The sequence below is a fragment of the Equus przewalskii genome, chromosome 1 (assembly GCF_037783145.1).
Source record: "Equus przewalskii isolate Varuska chromosome 1, EquPr2, whole genome shotgun sequence".
NCBI lineage: Eukaryota > Metazoa > Chordata > Mammalia > Perissodactyla > Equidae > Equus > Equus przewalskii.
Window position 1 is genome coordinate 95,303,457 of NC_091831.1, and position 21,749 is coordinate 95,325,205.

At 47.5% G+C, this 21,749-nt stretch overlaps 1 protein-coding gene across 6 annotated transcripts in view; it reads left to right on the forward strand.

Annotated features, from left to right (window-relative positions):
• Window positions 1-21,749, forward strand: part of NTRK3 (neurotrophic receptor tyrosine kinase 3) — a 361,677-nt gene that overhangs the window by 199,832 nt on the left and 140,096 nt on the right. For all 6 annotated transcript variants that reach the window (XM_070618143.1, XM_070618148.1, XM_070618149.1 and 3 more), the window contains exon 12: window positions 10,733-10,921. In XM_070618143.1, the coding sequence (XP_070474244.1) occupies window positions 10,733-10,921 (189 nt within the window). The remainder of the gene's footprint in view (window positions 1-10,732; window positions 10,922-21,749) is intronic.

The following is a 21,749-nucleotide window of genomic DNA, read 5'->3' on the forward strand; positions in this document are numbered from 1 at the left end:
CCTATGTTTTTCCAGAAGTAAGTTTGATATGAGCTCCAAAGAACACTGGATCAGGAGTCAGAAGAGCCAAGAGAAGAGAGCCAGGATCGAGTCACAGCTTTCCCCTGACTGTGTGGTAGATCACGTTGACAACTCTGAGCCTCAGTTTCCTCATCTGTGAAATGGGGAATGTGGTCCCCATCTTGACTATCTCAGTGAGTGATTAAGTGACTTCATAGATAGGACAGAGCCTTGTGAGCAATAATGTGTCATACTGATCTGAGGGGTTTCCACTGCTGCTAGAGTATGGATTATAATGCAACAAATCATGGGATCCCCCATTCTTTTTTTTAAATTGAGGTATAATTGACATAGAACATTATATTAGTTTCGGGTGTACAAGACAATGGTTCGGTGTTTGTATACATTGTGAAGTGATCACCACAGTGAGTCTAGTTAACATCCACATGGATTCCTCTGTTCTAAAGGCTCTGTGGTCTGTGACTCTCATTGCCATACCTACTTGGAGCTCCTACGAGGCCTCATACCTTCCCAGTGAGCATTTTCTAATAAAGGGAAAAATATCTTTTTGTCTGACATAAGGTGGGGCTCTGTGCCCAGGCCAAGGAGAGCTGGGTGTGAACACTCGGGCCTCTCAGGATTTGGGAATGAGTTTACAACCTCAGAAGGGCCTGGAAGAAGCCACTGGACTTTCATGGTTTCTCTCCAACTATAAATTCAGGCCTCAGTTCAGCATGTGAGGTTTAGGGGTGTTGTAGTTCAGAAGGGTTTTCCTTCTAGACCTCACTGATTTGAGGCCATGTGATTCTGTACCATGAGGCAGGCAGGGCCGTGATTAAGAATACAGATTCTAAAGTCCTACAGCTCCAGCTAGCATCACAGTGCTGTCACTAGCTGTGTGACCTTGGGCAGACCACTTAACTACTCTGGCTGTAGTTACAGGACCCACCTCACTGAGCTACTGTGAGTATTGAATGAGGTCATATGTACGCAAAGCCAGACAATGCCTGGCAGTCAGCAAGTGCTCCGTAGACAATAACTATTATTGTCGTGTTTTGTTTGAGTATTTAAGGCGGTCACTCTGGAGAAAGAAGCTGCATTTTCTGCAGGTGGTAATATGCCATGGCACACATGTCCTTGGAAAGACCATGAAAAGGGTTTCCTCCAGACATACCTTGGATAAGCTGTTGCCTGGAAAGCAGTGTGTGAGCCCCAGGCAACTGTGGGAATCTTTTCTAATTGGGAACCCTCCTATAAACCAGTGCCTATAAGGCTCCAAGTTTCTCCTGAAAAGAATTTTCTTCTGCTGTGCATCAGTTGTGTCTATTTCTTCTCACTAGTCATGACTCACTTTAATTTAAAGAACCTCACATTGAAACCACCTACAGGTCAACCAGTGAGTTTCTAGATATTGAGTTTCCCACTCGTGAACTAGGTCATAACAGAGGCATTGGGCTTAGCCCGCAGGACTTTGGGCTTTCATTCTCTTGGTCATAGTGTTGAAATTAAAGTATGGAAATTATGCAATATAATTCAGTTAGTGAGAAAAGTGACATGAGTGAGTGGCTGAAGGGCGTGGGGACATCAGTGATTCAACATGGCAGCACCTAGCACAGCATGCTGCACTGCATGTGGTGTTTCCTTCCATTTGCCAAAGTCCGCAAGAGGTTGGGGGAAAAGCTATGGATCATTCTTTAGAGGAGATAAATGCCTCTATTTGGCGGTAACATTGACTAGTGACAGTTCAATAGCTAAAGCTGAATTTCGAAATGTCGAGACTTAACTATAATTTTTTTAGGGGACCTTGGACAAAACCACCAGCATTTTGTACTCCAGTTGTCTTATATATGCAATCGGAAGGTAATTACTTGCTTCCTGTTTATGCCTGGAATGTTCTGAAATGCTGCCTCTATAAAGCAGCTTTGGAGAAGCTGATGCCATTTGCCTCCCCTCTAGCTGCATATTTTTTCCATTCTCAGGCCCCTTGCTGCCTGCCATTCTTCTGCCCATGAACTCCTTCATAAGAGTTGCCCCTTCCAGCTACAACCTGGTGCACAGACTGTGGGTCTAAAGTTCACTGGAAATGTCATGAGCTCCACTCCTGAGTGAAGCCAGTTCTCTTACAAATGAGTCTCATGGGAATAAAGATAGGGGTGGGGAGGAGACCACCATTGACCCACTCTAACTCGTTTCAATGTCAGAAAAACAATGCTGGAGGCTTAGGCAGCATGGTGCAGTGAAATGAGCCCAAACTTTGAAGTCAGACAGACATGAGTCTGTCTACCACTTATTAACTGTGTGACCTTGAGCAAATTATGAAAGCTTGAGCTTCAATTTTCTCGCCTGCATTACTGGGATAACAGGATCTACCCCCAGGGTTATTGTGATGATTAACTGAGATAAGGGAAGCCAAGTGTTCAGAGCGCCATCCTGCCTCCTCTTTCCTTAAATGTGTGTTGTCAGGCTGGTTGATCAGCAGCATCATTTTCAATCACCAAGCGATACCTCCCAGCTATGAAGTCTATGCAGCATGCACAGCTCCTTTGGTTCCTGTAAGAGGCTGGGAGGGATTTGAAGCCAGAGAAAAAGCTTCTCTTTTGGGAAATGATTCAGGGAGAGGGGCAGAGGAGTGAGGAGGGCATGCCTTGTTGGGCAGCCTGCGGGACCCTGCGTGCCTCAGAAATCACAGTGGCAAAGTCTGTCTGGAAGTTGGAGGAGGCAGAGATGGGAGGGACCAGAGGAGCTGGTCCAGGAACAGAGCTGGTGACTTGTCCCCAGATACGCTCTTGGGCACAGCCCAGGTTCACTTGGCCTCTGTCCCACATCTGCCAATAAAAATTAAGAAACTGATTTTCTTTTGTTTGCCTCTGAGGACGAGGCTCTTTTTATGAGACGGTAAATGGAAAGTCCCTCTCTGAGCGCGGCTGGATTTTTAATTGTGTTTGTTGTGCTTTCACTTCTTCTGTTTTATGAATTCCTGCTCCCACATTTGTTGATGCGAAGCTCTCGCCCACCGGGGACTCGTTGATGTTTGATTTTTATCAGTAGGGAAAGGTTGAGGTTTTTAAAAAATCATTTTCTTAATCCAAAGGTTGGCTTGTTTGCTTCATTCTGACACATTAAAAAAGCATGAGACCCATCCAGGTTTGTTTTCCCTTACTTCCCAAGTCAGATCTGGGGCGGGCTGGGGAGGGGAGAGTCTTTTTCAGCAATAGAGGTCATGGTCTGGCTCTCTGTGGAACTAGATTGGATTAGATTAGAGTAGAGCTCAATTTGGGGAGAGTTGGGAGGAGGCGTTTTAAGATGAATTACATCATTGAGGATGATATGCACAGCCTTTGCATAGGGCACTTTTGTAGCCATTTGTTGAAGATGGTGTGACGCATGCACAGCGCCTGAAGGAAAGGATTAAAGTAACATTGTTAATTATGAGAGGGCTTCATTCCTGTATTAGTCAGCATGAGCTAGGTTATCCTGTGATGACAAACAGTACCCCCGCCAATCTCAGTGACTTGACACCACAAAGCTGTATTCCTCACTTAGGCTGCATGTGCACCCAGTGCCCTTGGCTTTATGTCAGCCTCACTCAGGGACTGAGGTTGCCTGGGGCTCTGCCTCACGCTTCCACAGTTGCCAAGGCAGGAAAAAGAGAACGTGGTGGTTCACACACTGGATCTTACAGCTTCCATGTGGAAGTGATATATATCACTTCTGCTCACTTTTCATTAGCCAAAGGAGGTGATGAGGCACTACCCAGCTTCAATGGGTGCTGAAAACTGCAGGACTCCCAGGGCCTGAAAATACTTGGGAACAGCAGTCATAATGATCACAGTTAAACTAAGAGGGTTTTCTGCATTGGGAGATGAGATTGCCCTCGCCTTGGAAGGAAGTACAAGGATAAATGAAGGAATGTAGAAATGGATGGATTCTGGCTCCAGGATTTTACAGTTTAGCCATAAATGTTGGCCTTGACTGCCCGAAGTTAACTTATATGGGTTGGTTCAGCCTTGAAAATATTTGGTGATCTATGCCTAGATGCCTTGATTCAGATGTCTCAGCTTCTTTTTATGGCCTCATGAATTCACCCTGAGTTCTGTTTGTAAAATTTACTTGATGTCGGCCATGCTATTGAGAAAATGGGTAGTTTGCTGGGATGAGTAAGAACTTTAGAGATGAATAAACATAGGTTCAAATTCAGGCTCCATCACTTCCTGGCGAAGTGATTTTTGGAAAACTAAATTTATTTGATGATCACTTTTCTAGTTGGTCAAATGGGAATAACAGTATATTTTGAGGATCAAATGAGAAGAGAACAAAATGCCCAGCAATATACCTGGCATACAGCAGGTGTTTAATAAATGTTAGTTTATTTTCCCTCCCCTTTTCCATTTGTTATAACCACATCCTTGGGACTCTGAGTCATTCCTATGGAAATTGGAGAACCACTTCTACAAATTGGCGGGGCAAATGCAATCATGTTGAATCAGTTACTGGATTTTCTTGGGGCCAGATTTCTGAGAGTTGTTAATGCTTTGTAAGTTAGGAAGTTGGTGGAGCAGAAAGGGACTTAATGACAAGGGTAGGACATTGGTGAAGTGATTTCAGGAAGTCCTGCCCTAGTCTGAAAGATGCAGTGTGTTTCCGTGTTGATGCAATACCAGGAGGCTGCTGCATTCCCTCCTTCATTTTGTGCACTGCACCCTTCCCCCTGCTCTTCTGCACCACCCCCCCCCCCCAACTTCCCTTGTGATGGAACTGATGCGGGGACGGTGAGCCAAAGAGTCAAAAGAAAGATTTCTTGGGCTCTCAAGGTCTGGCAGTAGTGCTCTTGTATTTAGAGAATAGTATGGAATAGCATTGGGACAGGACCCATGGGCAGTAAAGACCTGCATGCATGGCGACAGGACCCATGGGCAGTGAAGAGCTGCTTCCCTGAGTTGAGGGTTAGGGCTAAATTTATAAGGCACGGGTACGTGACTTATTTTTACTAGAAAAAGAAAAGGTGATGTAAAAAGTCATTAAATGATTTCAGTGCAGATGGGGTCTGGTTATTGTGCAGTCGTATAACTTTAGATACGAATCTGGTCATATAGATCGGCATGTAGGTGAGGATGCCCTGGGCTTCTCTCCCCGGGGCAGCCCTAATGCATACCATAAAAATCCACCACGTCATATAGATCGGCATGTAGGCAAGGTCACCCTGGGCTTCTCTACCTGGGGCAGCCTTAATCCACATCACGACCTCCATCCATCTTGGTCAGAGCTGACTCTATGGCAGTGAAATTCAATCTTGTGTTCTCATCAGAGACCTTTGCTTTCTGGGGGAAACCAACTCCCACATTGGAATCAGCCACTTATGAAACTCTAAGCCATTCCTGCCACTGCCCCCTTATTTTTTCCCGAAGAAGGAGCAGAGAGGGAAAGAGAAAGATTCTGGACAGACAGTTTGGACCATCCTGCTGGGCAAGACACCTGTGGGGACCTTCGAACTTTAATTATCCAACAGTTCTATTGTGGTGTGGCTGGATGAACAAAACCCACCACAGGTCTGAAGGAAAAAAAACACTCATTTGGGAAAAGAATTATGTGACATGAGTGTATTCCCTCCCGGGACTCTCTCAAGAGCTGGAACTTACCAGAGAGGCCGTAAGCCTGACTCTCTTTCTTTTGTTTATTAGGACTGCATAATAAAATAATAATTAGGACTGGATTAGTGGCAACAGAGAGGCCCATCATGAGTGCTAGACAGTCTGTGTGTGCGTGTGTTGAGAGCTCAGAAGACAGCAAGCTTGAGCCTTCTCCTGACCTGCGCTGGGCCTCACAAAACAGAGGAGCTCCCCAGACAAATGAGATTTTCCCCCATTACTCATCCCTTTCTCTCATCTTAATAAATTCTTCTCTGTGGTTATTAAGGTGAGAAGAATTCTTCCTCATCAGAGGGGCCACAGGTCTGTGGGTTTTCCCCTGAGGCAAGTGACATGAGAGCTGGCCAGAGCTGGAAAGGGAAATTGGTTCCTAGAGTGAATGCTGGTATCTGTATCAGCTGTTTTCAACCTGGGGAAGTTCTCTCGCCCTAAGGGGTGTTGGGAAATGTGTTGTGTATTGGGTGGGGAGCCTGGCTTTTTAAAAATATTTATTTTAAAATTTTTTACTGAACTTTATTTTTTTTTTGAGAAGTTTTAGGTTCACAGCAAAATTGAGAGGAAGGTACAGTGTTACCATACACCGCCTCCCCCACACATGCAGTCTCCCCCATCATCAACATCCCCCACAGAGTGGTACCTTTGTTACAACTGATGAAGCTGAGACTGGCTTTTAATGCTCACGTCCAAGGATGCTAAATAGCTCACCATAGGTGGAACGGCCCTGTCCAAGGAGGCCTTGGTTTGCTCAGCGCCAGCTGAGCCCTGTTGGGGAGCACTGTTGGGCTCCTGCACAGGCAGGAGGGAGCAAGCTGCAGGAGTCTTCTCTGGCCTCCTTTGAAGTGACGGGGCTGTGTGCTCTGTCTTGGCTTTTATTTCAAGGAGTGTGGTTTATGGAAGAGCGGAGGTGACTAAGAGGGCCTCAGGGACTGGACAGCGGTCTGACGGTGCAATGCTCTTTCTGAGGTGGATGTCGTTAAATGAGAGCATTCAGCAGCTCTGGGAAGAGGAGACAATGAATTATCCGTAGTCTATCTGGGTGAGTCTAATGAGGTGACTCACTCTTGTTCCCATTCTCAAGGGTCAAGAGGAACATCTTTAAAAAAGGGTCTCAGGGACCTGGCATGGAAGGCGGCTGCTCAGAAGGAGGATAATGTACCAGAATTGATCAAGTGTCCCTTAGAACAAGTACTCCCCCCACCTCCAGTCCCTGCCAGTCTGCACTTTCATGGAGGCAGTGCTGCCTAACGGTTGTGAGCACGGGCTCCGGGGCCACACTGTCGGTTTGAGTTCCAGTGTCATCACTTCCTTGCTGGGTGTGGTCCTTGGGCAGGTACTGCTCTTTGCTTCAGTGCCCCAACTGTAAAATGGGGAAAGTAGTGATGCTGACCTCACAGGGGCATTATAAAGGGCATTATAAAGTTCAAGAAGTTACATTTACCGAGCCTGGTACATAGGAGGCACTCAATAATAAAAATTATGATGATGATGGTGGTTTCTCCAGCTAATTCCTGAACTCAGTATGATTAGATCTTTTCCTCTGCCATTCTATAGAAACTGCTCTCATTAAACTTATTTTTCATCCTTCTTGGCCTCAGTCTATGATACTCTTGAACTTCTAGAAAATCTCCTTCTTTGACTTCTAAGATGACAGCCTTTTCTGATTTTCTTCTACTTTCCTGGCTGTTTCTTCTCATTCTCCTTTTCCTGCTCCCCTTCCTCTGCCCACATTTTAAGTATTGGGTCCTCCAGGGCTCTGAAGTCTGCTTTATTCTTTTACTTCTGGGATGTCTTCCTGGGCCACCCTGTCCCTTCCTAATGGCTTGGGAGCCTATAGCAGGACATCTCTTTTCCCCATGGCTCTTTCCCCGGCCCTCCAAATCCTAGAACAACGTCAGGAAATTAGAGATCATTTTAGATCACAGCCTCTTGGAACATTTTGTTGACCACTCGTTGTCCATTGACTTGACGAGAGCAGATTCAAATGTCCCAATGTTGTGTCTTCTCCAAACTGCTCCTGATTCCTGTCCTTCCTCCATGTGGCTATGACAACCCACATCCCATAATGCTGAGAACAGAAGGGGGTGAGGTGTGGGGGGCCCTCTGTTGTTTGGTCTTTTTGGAACCGAATCTCCCACTCCCTCTTTCCTCATCAGCCCCTTTGTCTTACTGAAGCCTCACCTCCTGCCACCTCCTAAGAAAGAATGAGGTAAAATTTTACACGTCTGCAAACACCTCTCTTTTGCCTTACAGTGGATGAATAAATTTTTGAGTGTAGAATTCTAGGCTGAAAATTTATCCGTCAAAATTTGGAAGGAATTTCTCAGTAGAGTAACAGGAATAGGTTGTTATGGAGAATTCTGCTGTCTTTCTGATTCCTCTTCTTTTTGAAATGTGACCTATCCCTCCCTCCTGGAAGCTCTTAGCATCTTCTCTTTATTCTCTGGGCTCTGGCCTTTCATAATTTTGTGCCTTGATTTGCGTGTGTGTGTGTATGCACACGTGCATGGGTTAACGTGCTGGAAACTAGGTGGACAATTTGGGGAAATTTTCTCATAATTTTTTTAATTCTCCCATCCTTTCTGTTCTCCCTCCTTTTCTCTCTCTCTCTCCCGACCCTCCATCTTTTAATCAGATATTGGCTCTCTGGATCAAGTCTTTAATTTTCTTACCTTTACTTTCCTATTTACCACCTCTTTCCTTTTTGTTTGCCTTTCTGAAAATTTCCTTGACTTGATCTTCCACTCTTCTTTGACTTTCACATTTTGATGATCATAGTTCCCAAGGACTCTTTCTTACCTTCTAATTGTTCACATTTTAAGTATCATCTTGTTTTATGGACGCAATGTCTTCATTTATCTCTCTGAGGATATTAGTGATTCAAAAAACAGTCGGCTGCTCTCTGCGTTGCCTCTGTGTCCATCAAGTCCCTGATTGTCTGTGTGTCTTGCACCCTATCTTTCATGCTGAAGCTTTGCTGAAGTGTCTGGTGATCCTGGACTGCTTCTTCATATGTAGGAATTGAGTTCTAGAAAGCGGTTCATGTATACAGGGAGGGCTTGCCAACTATTAGGCTTCGCCATGGCGTGATCACACAAGAATCTTGACTTCTCTGGGAGACCCACAAGGTCAATATCTAGAAGGCTTCTCTGAGTCGTTCAGTTTCTCCAGAGAAGCTCTGTCTGATCTCCTGCAGGGAGGTGGTGTGAGGCGAGACTGGGAATGGGGTGGGTGGGTAGACAAGGTTATTCCTGGTTTCTGTGTTCTAGGAGCAGGAAGAACGGGCTCAGCTTCATGCTTCGCCTTGGTCCTCCCCTGAGCCTTTTGGGTTCAATTTCTCTGCGAATGAACTACTAGAGTCTGGAGGGATGGGGGCAAGGTGATGGCCTGGGTACCTTGTTCTGGACCTGAGCCTCACCCCAGCCTTCCGAAGTACCCTGTCCATTCAAGTACTGGGCATCCCCAGCAGAACTGACTTCCTGTAAATATTCCACGTGCAGCCCCAGCGCTCCTTTCTTCCGTAGCTTCCTCTCTCTATAGACGAGCATCCTCCTTTGCTTTTTCATCTTCCAAAACTGTTGAAATATCTTATTTCCTCTTGTTTCCCCTTACTTCTCTTTATGCATAAATATTTCTTTAATTTCTTTGTATTTTAGTGGCGTTTGGGGAGAGAAGGAGGGTAAAGACCAGTGCTCAGCTTTCTGTGTTTAACGGAAAATCACTATGGGGTTTTTCAAAAAGTTTACAGTTGTTTTCAAGAACTTGCAAGTGATTATTGTGAGTATTTGGGCAACCCCTTATTGCTATTTTTCTACGTGGTCTCCGAACACAGACGATTGTCATAGGTTGGAAGAAGCCTGTCGGTGCTGATGGAGTAGAATTCAGCGTCCTCAGTTTGCATTTACTAGTCTTCCATTTAGTTCTGCCTCATTGGCGATTCACCTTGCTGTTTGATGGGAAATATTCTCCCCATAAACTTCAGTAAGATGTAATGGATTTCTGCAGTGGAAATATTGTTCAAGCCGCAAAACCAAATCACAGCGGGCACTTTGTCTTGGGACCGGGTGTCTTGCAAAGCAGCCATTTAAAATGCCAGTTGTATGAAGCCACAAACAGTCACAGTGAATTCACTTTACAGGAGTTTTATTTGTACGTATGGGGGAATCGCACCACCAAACAGAACCATTGCTCTACCAAGACTGCAGCAATAATTATCGCTGTCAACTGGTGTTTGTAAATAACCCTATTTACGGGGTTACTTCTTTGGCTTAGAAAATGGTGCAGTTGGGTTGGGGAAGATGCAAATGGTATTCTTTGAAGCCATTGGGGCAATATGGATCTTTCAAGAGCAGGACAGCTCGTCCAGCTGTGTGTAGGCTAATAGTGATGCAGCCTAATGACTGTCACTTGTAAAACCTGGCTCAGGTTAGGTCCAGGCCCACGCTGGGCTTCCCTCCGTCTTCCCTCTTGCTAACAGAGTCCAGTGAGCGCTCTATCACATTCCTATGGGAATCTGATAGCCGCTCTGAAAAGGCTCTGGAGCCTGCAAGGCCCTAACTAGAGGTTCTAGGTCCTGGCTGTACATGGGACTCACATGTGAGTTCTTTAAATCCTGATGCCCACCTTGCATCCTCAGCCCGAGTGGATCCAAATCTTTGGGGGTGGGACCTGGCATCAGTAGTTTTTTAAAGCTCCTGAAGGGAGGAGGGACAGGGTGCAGACTACTGCTAAGTCATTTTTTTCATCCCGTTGTTGCTACATAAGCAAAGACACGTTTAAAATTTGCATTATTTTGAACTAATTTGGATTTGGGGGAAGTGAAAATAATTCACGTCATAGTCATTTTGATTCATGCTTTCATTTTGCAGCTGTTTCCATGGCGTTATGGGTGGATTTTTCTCTCTCAAGAAAGAGAATTAAGGGTGGTTCTTTGAATTCAGGATCCAGAGCATTCAGGGAATTCTCTTCCTGGGGATTCTACTCTTAATGGAAAATGTGGTGGCCAAAACAGTGAATGGGTCTGTGGGCAGGGCTGGGCGCTGGCTGGCTGTGACTTCACTGGGGTCCTGTGTCTCTCCTGGTGTGTGCAGGTCCCGTGGCTGTCATCAGTGGTGAGGAGGACTCAGCCAGCCCACTGCACCACATCAACCATGGCATCACCACACCCTCGTCACTGGATGCCGGGCCGGACACAGTGGTCATCGGTATGACCCGCATCCCGGTCATTGAGAACCCCCAGTACTTCCGTCAGGGACACAACTGCCACAAGCCAGACACGTGTGAGTACCAGAGTAGAACGTTGTCCCTTCTGGGGAGGGGAGGGTGGCGTGGCGACATACCACATAGCTGGGGTTCTGGAACCTTCTGAGGTGACTTACCACCTGCTAACCTCCCACTCTCTAAGAGACCTTCCCTGTTTGTCTCAAAACTTGAAGAATAGCCTGGGCAAGGGGACTCCACTGGGGCAGAGTGTCCTGGGCAGAGGGGGCTCGGGGTGGGGAGCAGCCTGGAGGCAGAAGGCCCAGCCCCACGTGGCGAGGTGCTCCCAGTAAGATGGGGGCACAGACAAGGCTGGTCTTCTCTGTAGACCTGGCCTGTGTATTCAGGAAATGTAACCTGACTCTGTTCAGACAACAGCCCCTGAGGTCTTCAGACCCTCCACCCAAGCCTCCACGAGGGGGGAAGGGAATGAAGGGCGGTGAGTACCGTTTGAATGGAAACATCTCTCCAGCTGCCCCTCCAGTGCCCCGAAGTGTGCTCTTTCTGAGAATCAATCATGGCCCAGCGCTAGGACCCCGCCTCCCCACTGCAGATGCCTCATTCTGATCAGAGGGCTCAGGGCACCTCTTTCCTCCTTGTCTCTCACATCCTGTGGGTTCAGGCCTCCTCTTTGTATTTCTGCTGAGCTCTGCTATGGCCTCTCCCAGCTCCCAGAGCCTCTGCAGCTTGGCCCTCTGTCCAGCAGCTGTCCCCTTGCTGTGTCCCCAGGTTCATTCCAGGCCCCAGCAGCCCCAATGCACATCCCTTTCCCTCCCACTGCTCCTCCCCAGGAAACAGTCACCTACTTCTGGAGAGAAAAGAGGCCCCTGAGACTGCCTTAGAGCTGAAAGGGACTCAGGGATGGCCTCGGTGACGGCCTCGTCTTACAGACAGGAACACTGAGGTACTAGGACGCTGAGTTCCCTTGCCTGTCTCTGGGCTTCTGCCATCCATTCTCTTCTTCCCTCAGCTGGTCCCGAGGTCAGACTCAGAGCAATGCCTCTGATCCTGCTCTCCCCCTGCCTGAGGTCTCTGTACTCAGGCCACCTCTTTGTAGCTCACAGAACTCTTGCTGCTCCCACTGGTTCATCTTATAGCAGACTGGGCATTGGCTACCCCATCGACCTCTGCTTCTGTTTTTCTGGGTCTGACTTTTAGCGAGAGGATTGCCATGGTGGGAAGGACTGGGCTTGAGTCAGAGTAAGGTCATCATTTGCCTCCCAACCTTGGGTGTCCTCCAGAATCTGTCTCAGTGTTTATCAGACACACTCCCTGTCAGTATCAGTTAGAGGAAGGATACCTGGGTTCTGGACCATGGCTGGGCAAGGGAAGAAAGATATCTGAGTTTCAGATAAAGAGTGGAGAACATAGTGCAAAGAGTGGTTCTGCCTCAGATCAGGTTTATCTGGACAGAGCTGGGTGTGGCTGGGAGGAAGGGCCTTCTGTGGTGGTAGCATGGGTCCAAGCTCGGTCTAGGGTTGACCCTGCTGCGTTCTCTAGAGTGACATTGGATTGGAACACAGGCTTGGGCATTGCTGTGTTGAATATACAGTTGGTTGTCATTGTTCACAGTAGTTGTGCTCTGTAAAGGCACTGTGAGCACTGAGTGAGCAAACACTAAACCACTGTTCCTAAGGGAAAGAGAGGGTTAGGTTCCTATGTGGGTCTGGTCACAACAGTTTTATCAAGTGATAATCCATAACCTTGTTTTACTTGTGTTTCTGTTTGAAAACACTTTATTTGATGTGTATTGCTGGTTTGTTAGCGTTGCCCTCAGGGCCAACAGCACTATGACCTACGCCTGAACAAAGCTTATTTAACACGTGTCTGATCTAACATACCTGCTTTCTCCAGGAGGCCACCGCAGCCTTCTTGTTCTTAGGACCACTAGACAGCCCTTTTGCCCTATGCTTCGGGGCCACTTCACACAGTGAAATCACCAACAAAAAGCACAAACATGCAAGAAAAAGTGGGGCATCAAATAGACCATAAAAAAGACACTTGTTTGCAGTGCGAGAGCTGAAACCCAAAGGCAGAGCATGGCCTTGTTCAACCTCAGCTGGGAAGGTGTATGTCGGGTGACAAATTGTTCACTGCTCCTCATATGTTGGTGAATGACCAGGAGAGAGCCTTGAGTCTTGGTAGTGGGTCCCACATAAATTTTATTGAGTAGGCGAATTCGTAAATATGGAATCCACAAACAGTGAGGATACTCAGCTCCTGGTACAGTGTGATCTCCGGGTCGTACCTGTGCTGGTGAGCTCCTGACACCAGGCTGTTAGCACAATTGCCACGTGGGGTGAATCTAGGAAAACCACATAGGGGCATTTCCAAGGATCCAGACAGTAGTTCTGTGTGAACAAGAAGGGGTCAGTGGAGATGGAGGGGAAGCAGGTTTATTGACCAAGACTTGAAGGAATAGGGAACAAGCCAAACCTTATGGGAAGAAAATCATGAGATGATTGCAGATGGTCAGAACCCTCTGACATTAGGGAAAGTGTCCTTTTCAGGGGAGCGGTCTGTTTTGTCCTATCAGTGGACAGAGGATGGCTCTTAATTGTTTTCAGAGAACGTGTGTGGCAATGACAAGCCATGTGCAGGAGTCTTGTAACTGGATTTGGCTAATCTTCCCTCTGCGAATCCATGGCTGACTCACACGGACAGTGAAAGGGAGCTCCTCGCCGAGATTTACAGGCTGAGGCCGCAGGTCTCTGATTACAAAGGCTCCATCAGTCGAGGGAAGTGACTCCAAGACACATCCCTGTGTGCGAAGAGACACCATCATAAATAATTAAAACCACATGCGCCTTGGCAGATAAATAAGCAGAGAGCATTTATGACGCTGCAGACATGGCCGGGGTCACTCCTTTGGGGGGTGGCAAGAACAAGGATTAAGGGAGCAGAAATGTGGGTCCCCCAGGGGTGCTCCTGTCTGATTCCCTTCCTTGTCCCATTTAAAAACGTGTGATGTGGGAAGAAATTGCAGGGCCCTAGTGCTACCTGACTTCACCCATCGTTTCCCCAAGTCCCGCTAGTGATGGATTTAGCACAAAAGAGCTTTTCTTTCTTCACGCATGTGTGTCTCATAAATGGCGGACTTTTCTGACTGGAGCAATTAAGATGCTGCTCCTCTCCTCGCTTCTCGCTTTCTATCTGTCTTCAATCTGGTCCACAGCGTTTTTCATAGCATGTCAGGGCTGCAAGGGTATTTACAGATCACCTGGTATAGTTCCTTATCAGATGCTCATGTCCTCCTTCCTACACTCCCAACGAGTGCTCTGCAATTGGCATTGTCTTTGTTCTGAATTTATGCAGCCTTTCCAGGGATTCTGAAAGTGCCAAATAAAGATGCTCCTACCCAGTAATGTCTGTGGAATCCGAAGCCTAATAAAGGCCACTTCCTTCTTTATTTAAAGCCCCCTGTTCTCAAAAGCATCAGGAAATGGATGCAGCCCTCCTTGTGGCTGGATCCTACAGAATGACACACCAAAGGGCCAGTCTAGATGGCTCACTGGGAGAAGTGGTGAGGTATTTGTAGCGATGTTGGGCCCCTGTTACCTTCGTCACCCTTGTGACAGCTCTGCTGCAGTAGTCGTGCGTGTTCTGGGCTGGACTGCCAGCTGCTGTCTCAGGAGTCCCACTGTGGCTCTTTCCCTTAGGACAGTTGGAGGGCTCTATTCTCAGAAGACAACTTTGCCCCTCGGTGGAGAGAGCCGAGGTCATCTGGAGGAGCTAATCTGTCTCCTCCTTCTCTCCCTCTGACTCCAGCTCAGGTCGTCTGCCTTGATTCACAGCTTGTCTCTATCTCAGAGAAAATGGTGCCTCCCTTCCAAGAGTCAGCCCTCCCCATCTCTCCATCCTGATCTCTCCTGCTCCCCATGGGCCTGCTCACAGAGCTCTCCCCATCCTGTCAGCCCATCGTTTCCTCATCTCCCGCTCCGGATACCGCTGTTTGCTTCTTCTGCTCACCAGTAGCCCTCTTTAAGTTCCCGTCCTGCAGCTCCATTTCTCTTCCCATTTCCCCTCCCATTTCCCCTGGAACCCCCAAGTTCTCCATCCTTCATCTCTTTGCAAAACTTGACCATGTTCCTTTGAGTCTCTCTTCTTCGTTAGCATCCGAGTCACTCACACAGTGCTGATTTTTCTCCCTTTCATCTATCCAATAAATATTTATTGAGGGTTTGTGTCTGGCCTTCTTTCGGGCTCTGGAAACAGTGGGGAAGAAGAAACGCATAGTCTCTGCTCTCAGGGGCTTACTGCCCACCAGAGCTGGTCTCCAAGATGCAGGAGGCACCATCTGCCCCCTTGGGACCGTTCATGGAGCCCTGTGTTCTCACCTTTCACCTTTCTGCTGATGACTCACCAGCCTTCATCCCTAGTCACTTCTTTCCAGATCTCCAATCCCACAGTCCGCCTGCTACCTTAGCGTAATTCCTGCTTGAAATGCCCGTCTCCCTCTGGCCCCCACCTCACCCCACACCTTTTCCTTCCTTTTTACACCCTGTTCATCATTCAACACTGGCTCATTTCCAACCTCTTGGTAGGCTCATGGATCACGAAGTGACCTTTCCCTCCTGGGAACCCATGGCTTAGAGTAATGCCATGCACTGGTCTTGAAGGACTGAGTCAAATCTTAGGTCGTCCTGTCACTTCTCTAATATGTGTTCTATTTCCCAAACCTGACTTTGAGTTCGTTCCAAGATGTAGCTCTTATGTGTCATAATTCTTCATTTTCTGTAGAAAACAATATGGAACTAGGGTCAGAGAAGATACCAACTGTGTGTCAGATGATGCCTGGTGAGTCTGTCTTCACTCCTCGGCCCAGCTCTCTAGAGATGTCACAGACAGCGGGCAAGGTCCTTGATCTGCACCGACAGCCTCCTCTCCACCCACTGTTTTTGTCTCATGCAATCTTTCACCTGCTCTTTAAGGGAGAGGCTGCTATACCCATTCTATAGATAAAGAAACCAAGGCTCAGCGAGCTTAAGAGATTTGTTCCAGATCATACAACTGTTAAGAGAGAGGCTGAGATTAAAACCCAGACTTACTGACTCCAGCCTCCATCCTTTCCCTATGCAATCACATTGCCCAGGATTCCAGTGGTCCATGGTGCTCACTCTGTACCTCTTGAACTTAGCGAAGGCGGCTGTTGAGGAATGAGGATGGTTTTGTTGTTTTGCGGAACCTCGCTTTTCTCCCTGCTTCCAGGATAAGGACAGCTTCGTGGAGAGGCTGTTCAGGGTTGGGATTCCTGGAGAACTGTGGCTGAAGGTCCCGTCATCATGAGGCTGGGTCAGCCTTGGTCTGACTGTCGACACTTATCCCCCTTTCTGAATTCTCCATGGAATCAAGTCCCCAAGGGACCGTGGTTGCCTTCAGATAAAGGATTACTTGGCCCAGGGGTTAAGTCAGGTTATCTATTTATTTTTTAAAATTTTTTAGAGCAGGTTTAGGTTTACAGAAAAATTAAGCAGCAAGAACAGAGAGTTCCCACATAGCCCTTCACGCTTCCCCACCACAGTTTCCCCTATTACGAACGTCTTGCATTAGTGTGGCATGTTTGTTACAATTGATGAACGAATGTTGATATAGCATCATTAGCTGAAGTCCACACTTTACAGGAGGGCTCACCTTTGTGCTGTCCAGTTCTATGGGTTTTTATAAAATCGTCGTGTCATGTATCCCCCATCACAGTGTCACACAGAACAGTGTCACTGCCCTAAAACTCCTCCGTGGTTGCCTGTTCATCCCCTCCGCAGCCCAGGCCACCACTGATCCTCTTACAGTCTCCATAGCGTTGCCTTTCCCAGATGTCATATAGCTGGGGTCACACCCTGTGTAGCCTTTTTGGATTGGCTTCTTTCACTTAGCAATATGCATTTTAGGTTCTCCTGTTTCTTTTTGTGGCTTGGTTGCTCGTTTCTTTTTAGTCGCTGAATAATACTTCGTTATTTAGATGTACCACGGTTTGTTATCTGTTCACCTGTTGAAGGACGTTGTGTTTGTTCCTGAGGGCTACTGAGACAAAGTACCACAAACTGGGTGGCTGCAAACAGCAGAAATTTGTCGTCTCACAGTTCTAGAGGCTACAAGTCTAAAATCAAGGTGCAGTGGGCCATGCTCCCTCCCAAATCTGTAGGGAAATCCTTCCTTGTCTCTCCTTAGCTTCTGGTGGCTTGCCGGTGTCCCTTAGCTTGCAGCCACGTCACTCCAGTCCTCTGTCCTCACATGGCGTTCTCCCTGTGTCTGTCTGCACATGGCTGTATTATAAGAACACCGGCCCAACTTACTCCAGTCTGACCTCATCTTGACTTAACTAATTACATCTACGATGACCCTATTTCTTTTTTTGTTTGTTTAAAGATTTTATTTTTTCCTTTTTCTCCCCAAAGCCCCCCGGTACATAGTTGTATATTATTCGTTATGGGTCCTTCTAGTTGTGGCATGTGGGATGCCGCCTCAGCGTGGTTTGATGAGTAGTGCCGTGTCCGCGCCCAGGATTCGAACCAACGAAACACTGGGCCGCCTGCAGCGGAAAGCGTGAACTTAACCACTCTACCACGGGGCCAGCCCTGACCCTATTTCTAAATAAGGTCACATTCTAAGGTACTGGGGGTTCGAACTTGAACATGTTTTTATTTTGGAGGGAAACACCACTCAACCCACAGCAGACGTCTTGGTTACTTCCTAGTTTGGGCAATTATGAATAAAGCTGCTATAAATATTTGTGTGCAGATTTTGCATGGACATAAGTTTGCCGCTCATTTGCATAAATACCTACATGCGTGATTGCTGGATCGTATGGTAAGAGTATGTTTAGCTTTGTAAGAACTTGCCAAACTGTCTTCCCAAGTGGCTGGACCCAGACAGGTCCTTTTCGTCTCGTATTAGACTGGCCTCCACCGATCAGCTCCTGTCCAAGAATCTCTTGGCACTTGTCAATGCACAACTGCCTACTTTGTGTGCTTTCTGGAGAGTGTGTGTGTGTGTGTACACATGTGTGTGCAAGTAGATACCTTCTCTTCTGCTCTAAACTATACTAGCAACTGATGACTGTATAATTCTTGGATATTCACATGGACTAAGAGCGAGCATCCTTCACTTCTATCTTGTCATTGGTCAGAGGTCAGCTGCCACGTTCACTACAAAACTGGCCCCTTGATGGACTCACCAGCGTGCTCATGTCTTCACAGCGTCTCAGAACCTACAGTGATTCTCCATGGTGCCAACCCCGACCCGCCACTGGCCCTCATCTTTTCTGGCATCTGAAGCCTTCTCTTTTTTGGTTTCCTTGAAGCCTTGCTACTGCCTCCTCTTTCCCCAGGTGTCATTTTCGAGCTGGCTCTGGCCTTTCAGGCCTTGCACACTGATTGCCTTTTCCACGTGAGTCTCTGCACTTTGAACCACAAGTGTGCATTCAACCTCCAGCCCCTCCTGGCTGGCAACCTCTTCATGCTGCTTCCCTTGATCTGTCACTCATCCACCCCAGATGACCTGGCCCTCTGTCCTGGGGTCTTCTTCATAGCCCCTCGCTCTCACTAGGCAACCAATACCCCATCTGCGTTGGTTGCCTCCAACTCTCTTTTCTCCTTCATCCCTCAGTCAGTCAACAAACACTCTTTGAGTCTGGTCAGTGCCAGGCACTCTGCAGTGGGCCCTGGGCTAGAGGCGAGGACCACCCTTCCTTGTGCCTCTTTGGCTACATTGAAGTTGTTTGGAGGTCCTGACCTCACTCCCTTTTCCCCAGGGCAATTGCTTAATGTATCCCCTTAGCATACCAACCTACAGAGCAAGGACTTCCACAAAGATAACCAAAGCTGGAACTACAAGGTCTGGGGACTGCGTCCCTTTAGCCGGGACCAGTGGTTCCTTCATCAGAAGTGTGTGACTTGTCCTCCCCCTTCTCTCCTGGGCCAGTAGGCCATGGAGCTTACCTTTTCTGGAAGAGGAGCTGCCAAGGCCAATTTCCCAGCTGCAGTGGGGAGCACAGAGCCTGTGTGCATAATGCAGTATTAATAGTGCATCGGCATGATAGAGATTTCTGTCACCTTCTATACTAACAAACATCGCTTAGCGCAGGGTAACGATGGGTGTTTATTCCCAGCCTCTTAGCTCAGCATAATGGACTCGCAGATGAAATATGGGAAATGGGCTCCTTTGTCTGGGAGGCTGGGGCCCCTCCTGGAGCCAGTAGTAGAGGCAGCAGCAGCAGCTGCTGCTACTGCAGAACAAGCCTTTCTAGGTTTTTCTCTAGTAGAAGTCCTGATGGACTTGCCTGGTGGAAGGAAGGGGATCTGGTTACGGGGCTGGGCTGGGAGCTTCTCCTCTGGGAGTGCAGCTGAAAAGAGGAGCTGGCATACTGGGGACTGCTGTTTGTTCCCCGTGGTTGATTTAGGAGGCAGGCTTGGCTCAATGTGACATTGGGGGAGTAGGACCCGTGTCGGGGTGGGCAATTCTGATGCGTCTCCTCCTTTATTCTGCTGGTTGGATCTTGATAGTCCCCTTTAGGGCAACTGTAGGTCACATCTTGGTGAAGGCAATAGTGGTATTTTGCCTTAGCCTTGCTCACCACTTGGGCATCTCCAGGCCCTGCTTGCCAGGCAGTCTTTCATAGAATGTGTTAAATGAGCATAAATTAAAGATTGCTCCCCTTGGATTTTTCTCCAATCCTATTTTCAGATCCAATTAGAATAAGTAGCAGACCCCTGAGAATCCTGTGATGCTAGGTTTGGGAAGCCCAAGGAGGAAAGGATTGCTCAGACACATTACCAGTTTCCTTTCTTTCTAGAAAGAGCCAGATGATGCCAGAATGGGATATCTTGGGAGTCAAGGCAATAAGTCCTGTGCCCATGTGCTTGAGCCTGTCCTGAGGTCCTAGAGATGAACCTCTGCTTGGTCCTGATACCCATGGCTCTCAGATCTAGGCATAATCCAAGCATGACATTTAGTCATTTTTCCCCCATCCCAGGAAGAAAAAAAATCAAATGATGCCATTTCCCCTAAATTATCTGAAAACCCTAGATGTTCCTGAGCAGGCACTTTGGAGCTGTAACCCACTGGTCCAGAAGGACAGACATCCATCTTCCTGAGCTAAACAACCTGCTTTCCTGTTGGATATCATGAGCTCATCTGTTCTGTGCTTCCCTGCCATAGTCACATACTCAAAGTTAGTAGCTGCATTCAGTCATGATAATTAAGTAATTAGGTATAATTATGCTCACTGTAAATACATGGTAATTGGCTTAGAAAAAGTACTTGGGGGGTAAGCCTGTGCTTCATGGTGGAGGAGGTGAAGGATGGTAAGACCCCAGCCAGCCTGGACTAATGTCATCTCGTGGGGGAACATGAGCCTGGGAGAAGTGGTACCCAACAGCTGAAAGTGAGGAAGATGTGGGCTGGGTCCTTCATTTCCTGCCCAGCGCCCTGGAAACAGAAGGATTACTTGTCTTCTTGGCATGTTTTGCAAAGCCTCAGTCTTGTCTTCAAGAAGTGGGAGGACTAGCTCCCCTCTAGAGATCCTCTCTAGCTCAAGGTTTTCCAGAGATGTCTTTACTCTTCTCCTGCACCTGGATTCAGGCATCCAGTCTGTACTCGGGTTTTTAAGGGTGATAATTTTGAACCAGCTGAGAAATACACATGGGGTTCAGTTAGGAATCAAAAGTTGAACTTTATTGCTAGACTTAAGCAGGTTGTTTGAACTTAAAGCCAAAATGGGCTTCTTGATACCTCTCCTAAGTCTTGAACTTGGGATGCACACACAGGAGTTGGGTCTACAGAGCGGATGCTGTCTATCCAGTTGCATGGAGGATCATGGTCGGCCTCATCTTTCGCAAGTCAAGAAGCTTAGGGGCTCCCTGGAAAACCACACTTGAGGGGAGATTTCTCCCTTTTCAGCATTAGCCCTGCCCAGCAGAGAAGGATAACGAAAGATGACGGACTGCACATCTTCCCCATCAGATCAATCACTCACTTTTCACAGGGAGAAGCCAAGAACACAGTGTGAGGGAAGGGCTGGGGGTTACTTCTCGTGTCTCCAAGGAGACAATCCCTATTTTATGGGCAGAGGCTAAAAGGCAGGAAAAGGGGAAAAAGACATTCCCGTCATCCTTAGGGGCAGCAGGAGGCTCTATTTTAGTGGTGATCCCATTAGTATTCTCTTTCCAGAAGCCCTTTTCCAGGAGAAAATGGTCATCATCTTCATTTCCTATGAATGAACACATGAGTCATACTTACTCCTGATGCGAGATGTGCCAGAGAGGCTGGGAGGTCTCATTCTCATTGTGCTATATTCTTAATGGTCAACAACTGAAAACCCAGGCTCTACCCACCTCTGAGCCGAGAAACCCAGAGTCCAACTGCCCTCCCGTCTTCTCCCCAGCTGCCTTTAATGCAGGGTTTCCAAAATTGTTTTCTGAGGGACGTTAATAAGCGTTTCTCAAAAACAGTGTTCCATGGTCAAACAAGTTTGGGGAAACCTGAATTGAATAAGTTTTTTTTACTGTGGGGTTCTGAGAGCCTTTAATGGCAAAGGTCATTGCAGCTTTGCAAGAGGGGCCTTGGGGGCCGCAGCATTTACCAGGTTTGTTGAGCCACTGAGCCTGATTTTTGAAGTAAATGCATTAGCATCTCCTTGGACACAGATGTTCAGTGCATCACATTCTGGCTGTTCTGGGGCTTTGGGTTCTGTTTTTTGCCTGCCCAGCAAATGTAGTAACTCATCTGAGAGAGGGTCCAGATGGGCCCGAACCCGGTGGGCACGTGCACTGTTACATTTCTTCCCAAGCCTCTGGGAGGGACAGGAAGTGGCTGTGTTCTGTGGGGATGCCCAGAGTTGGGGTGGTGGCATTC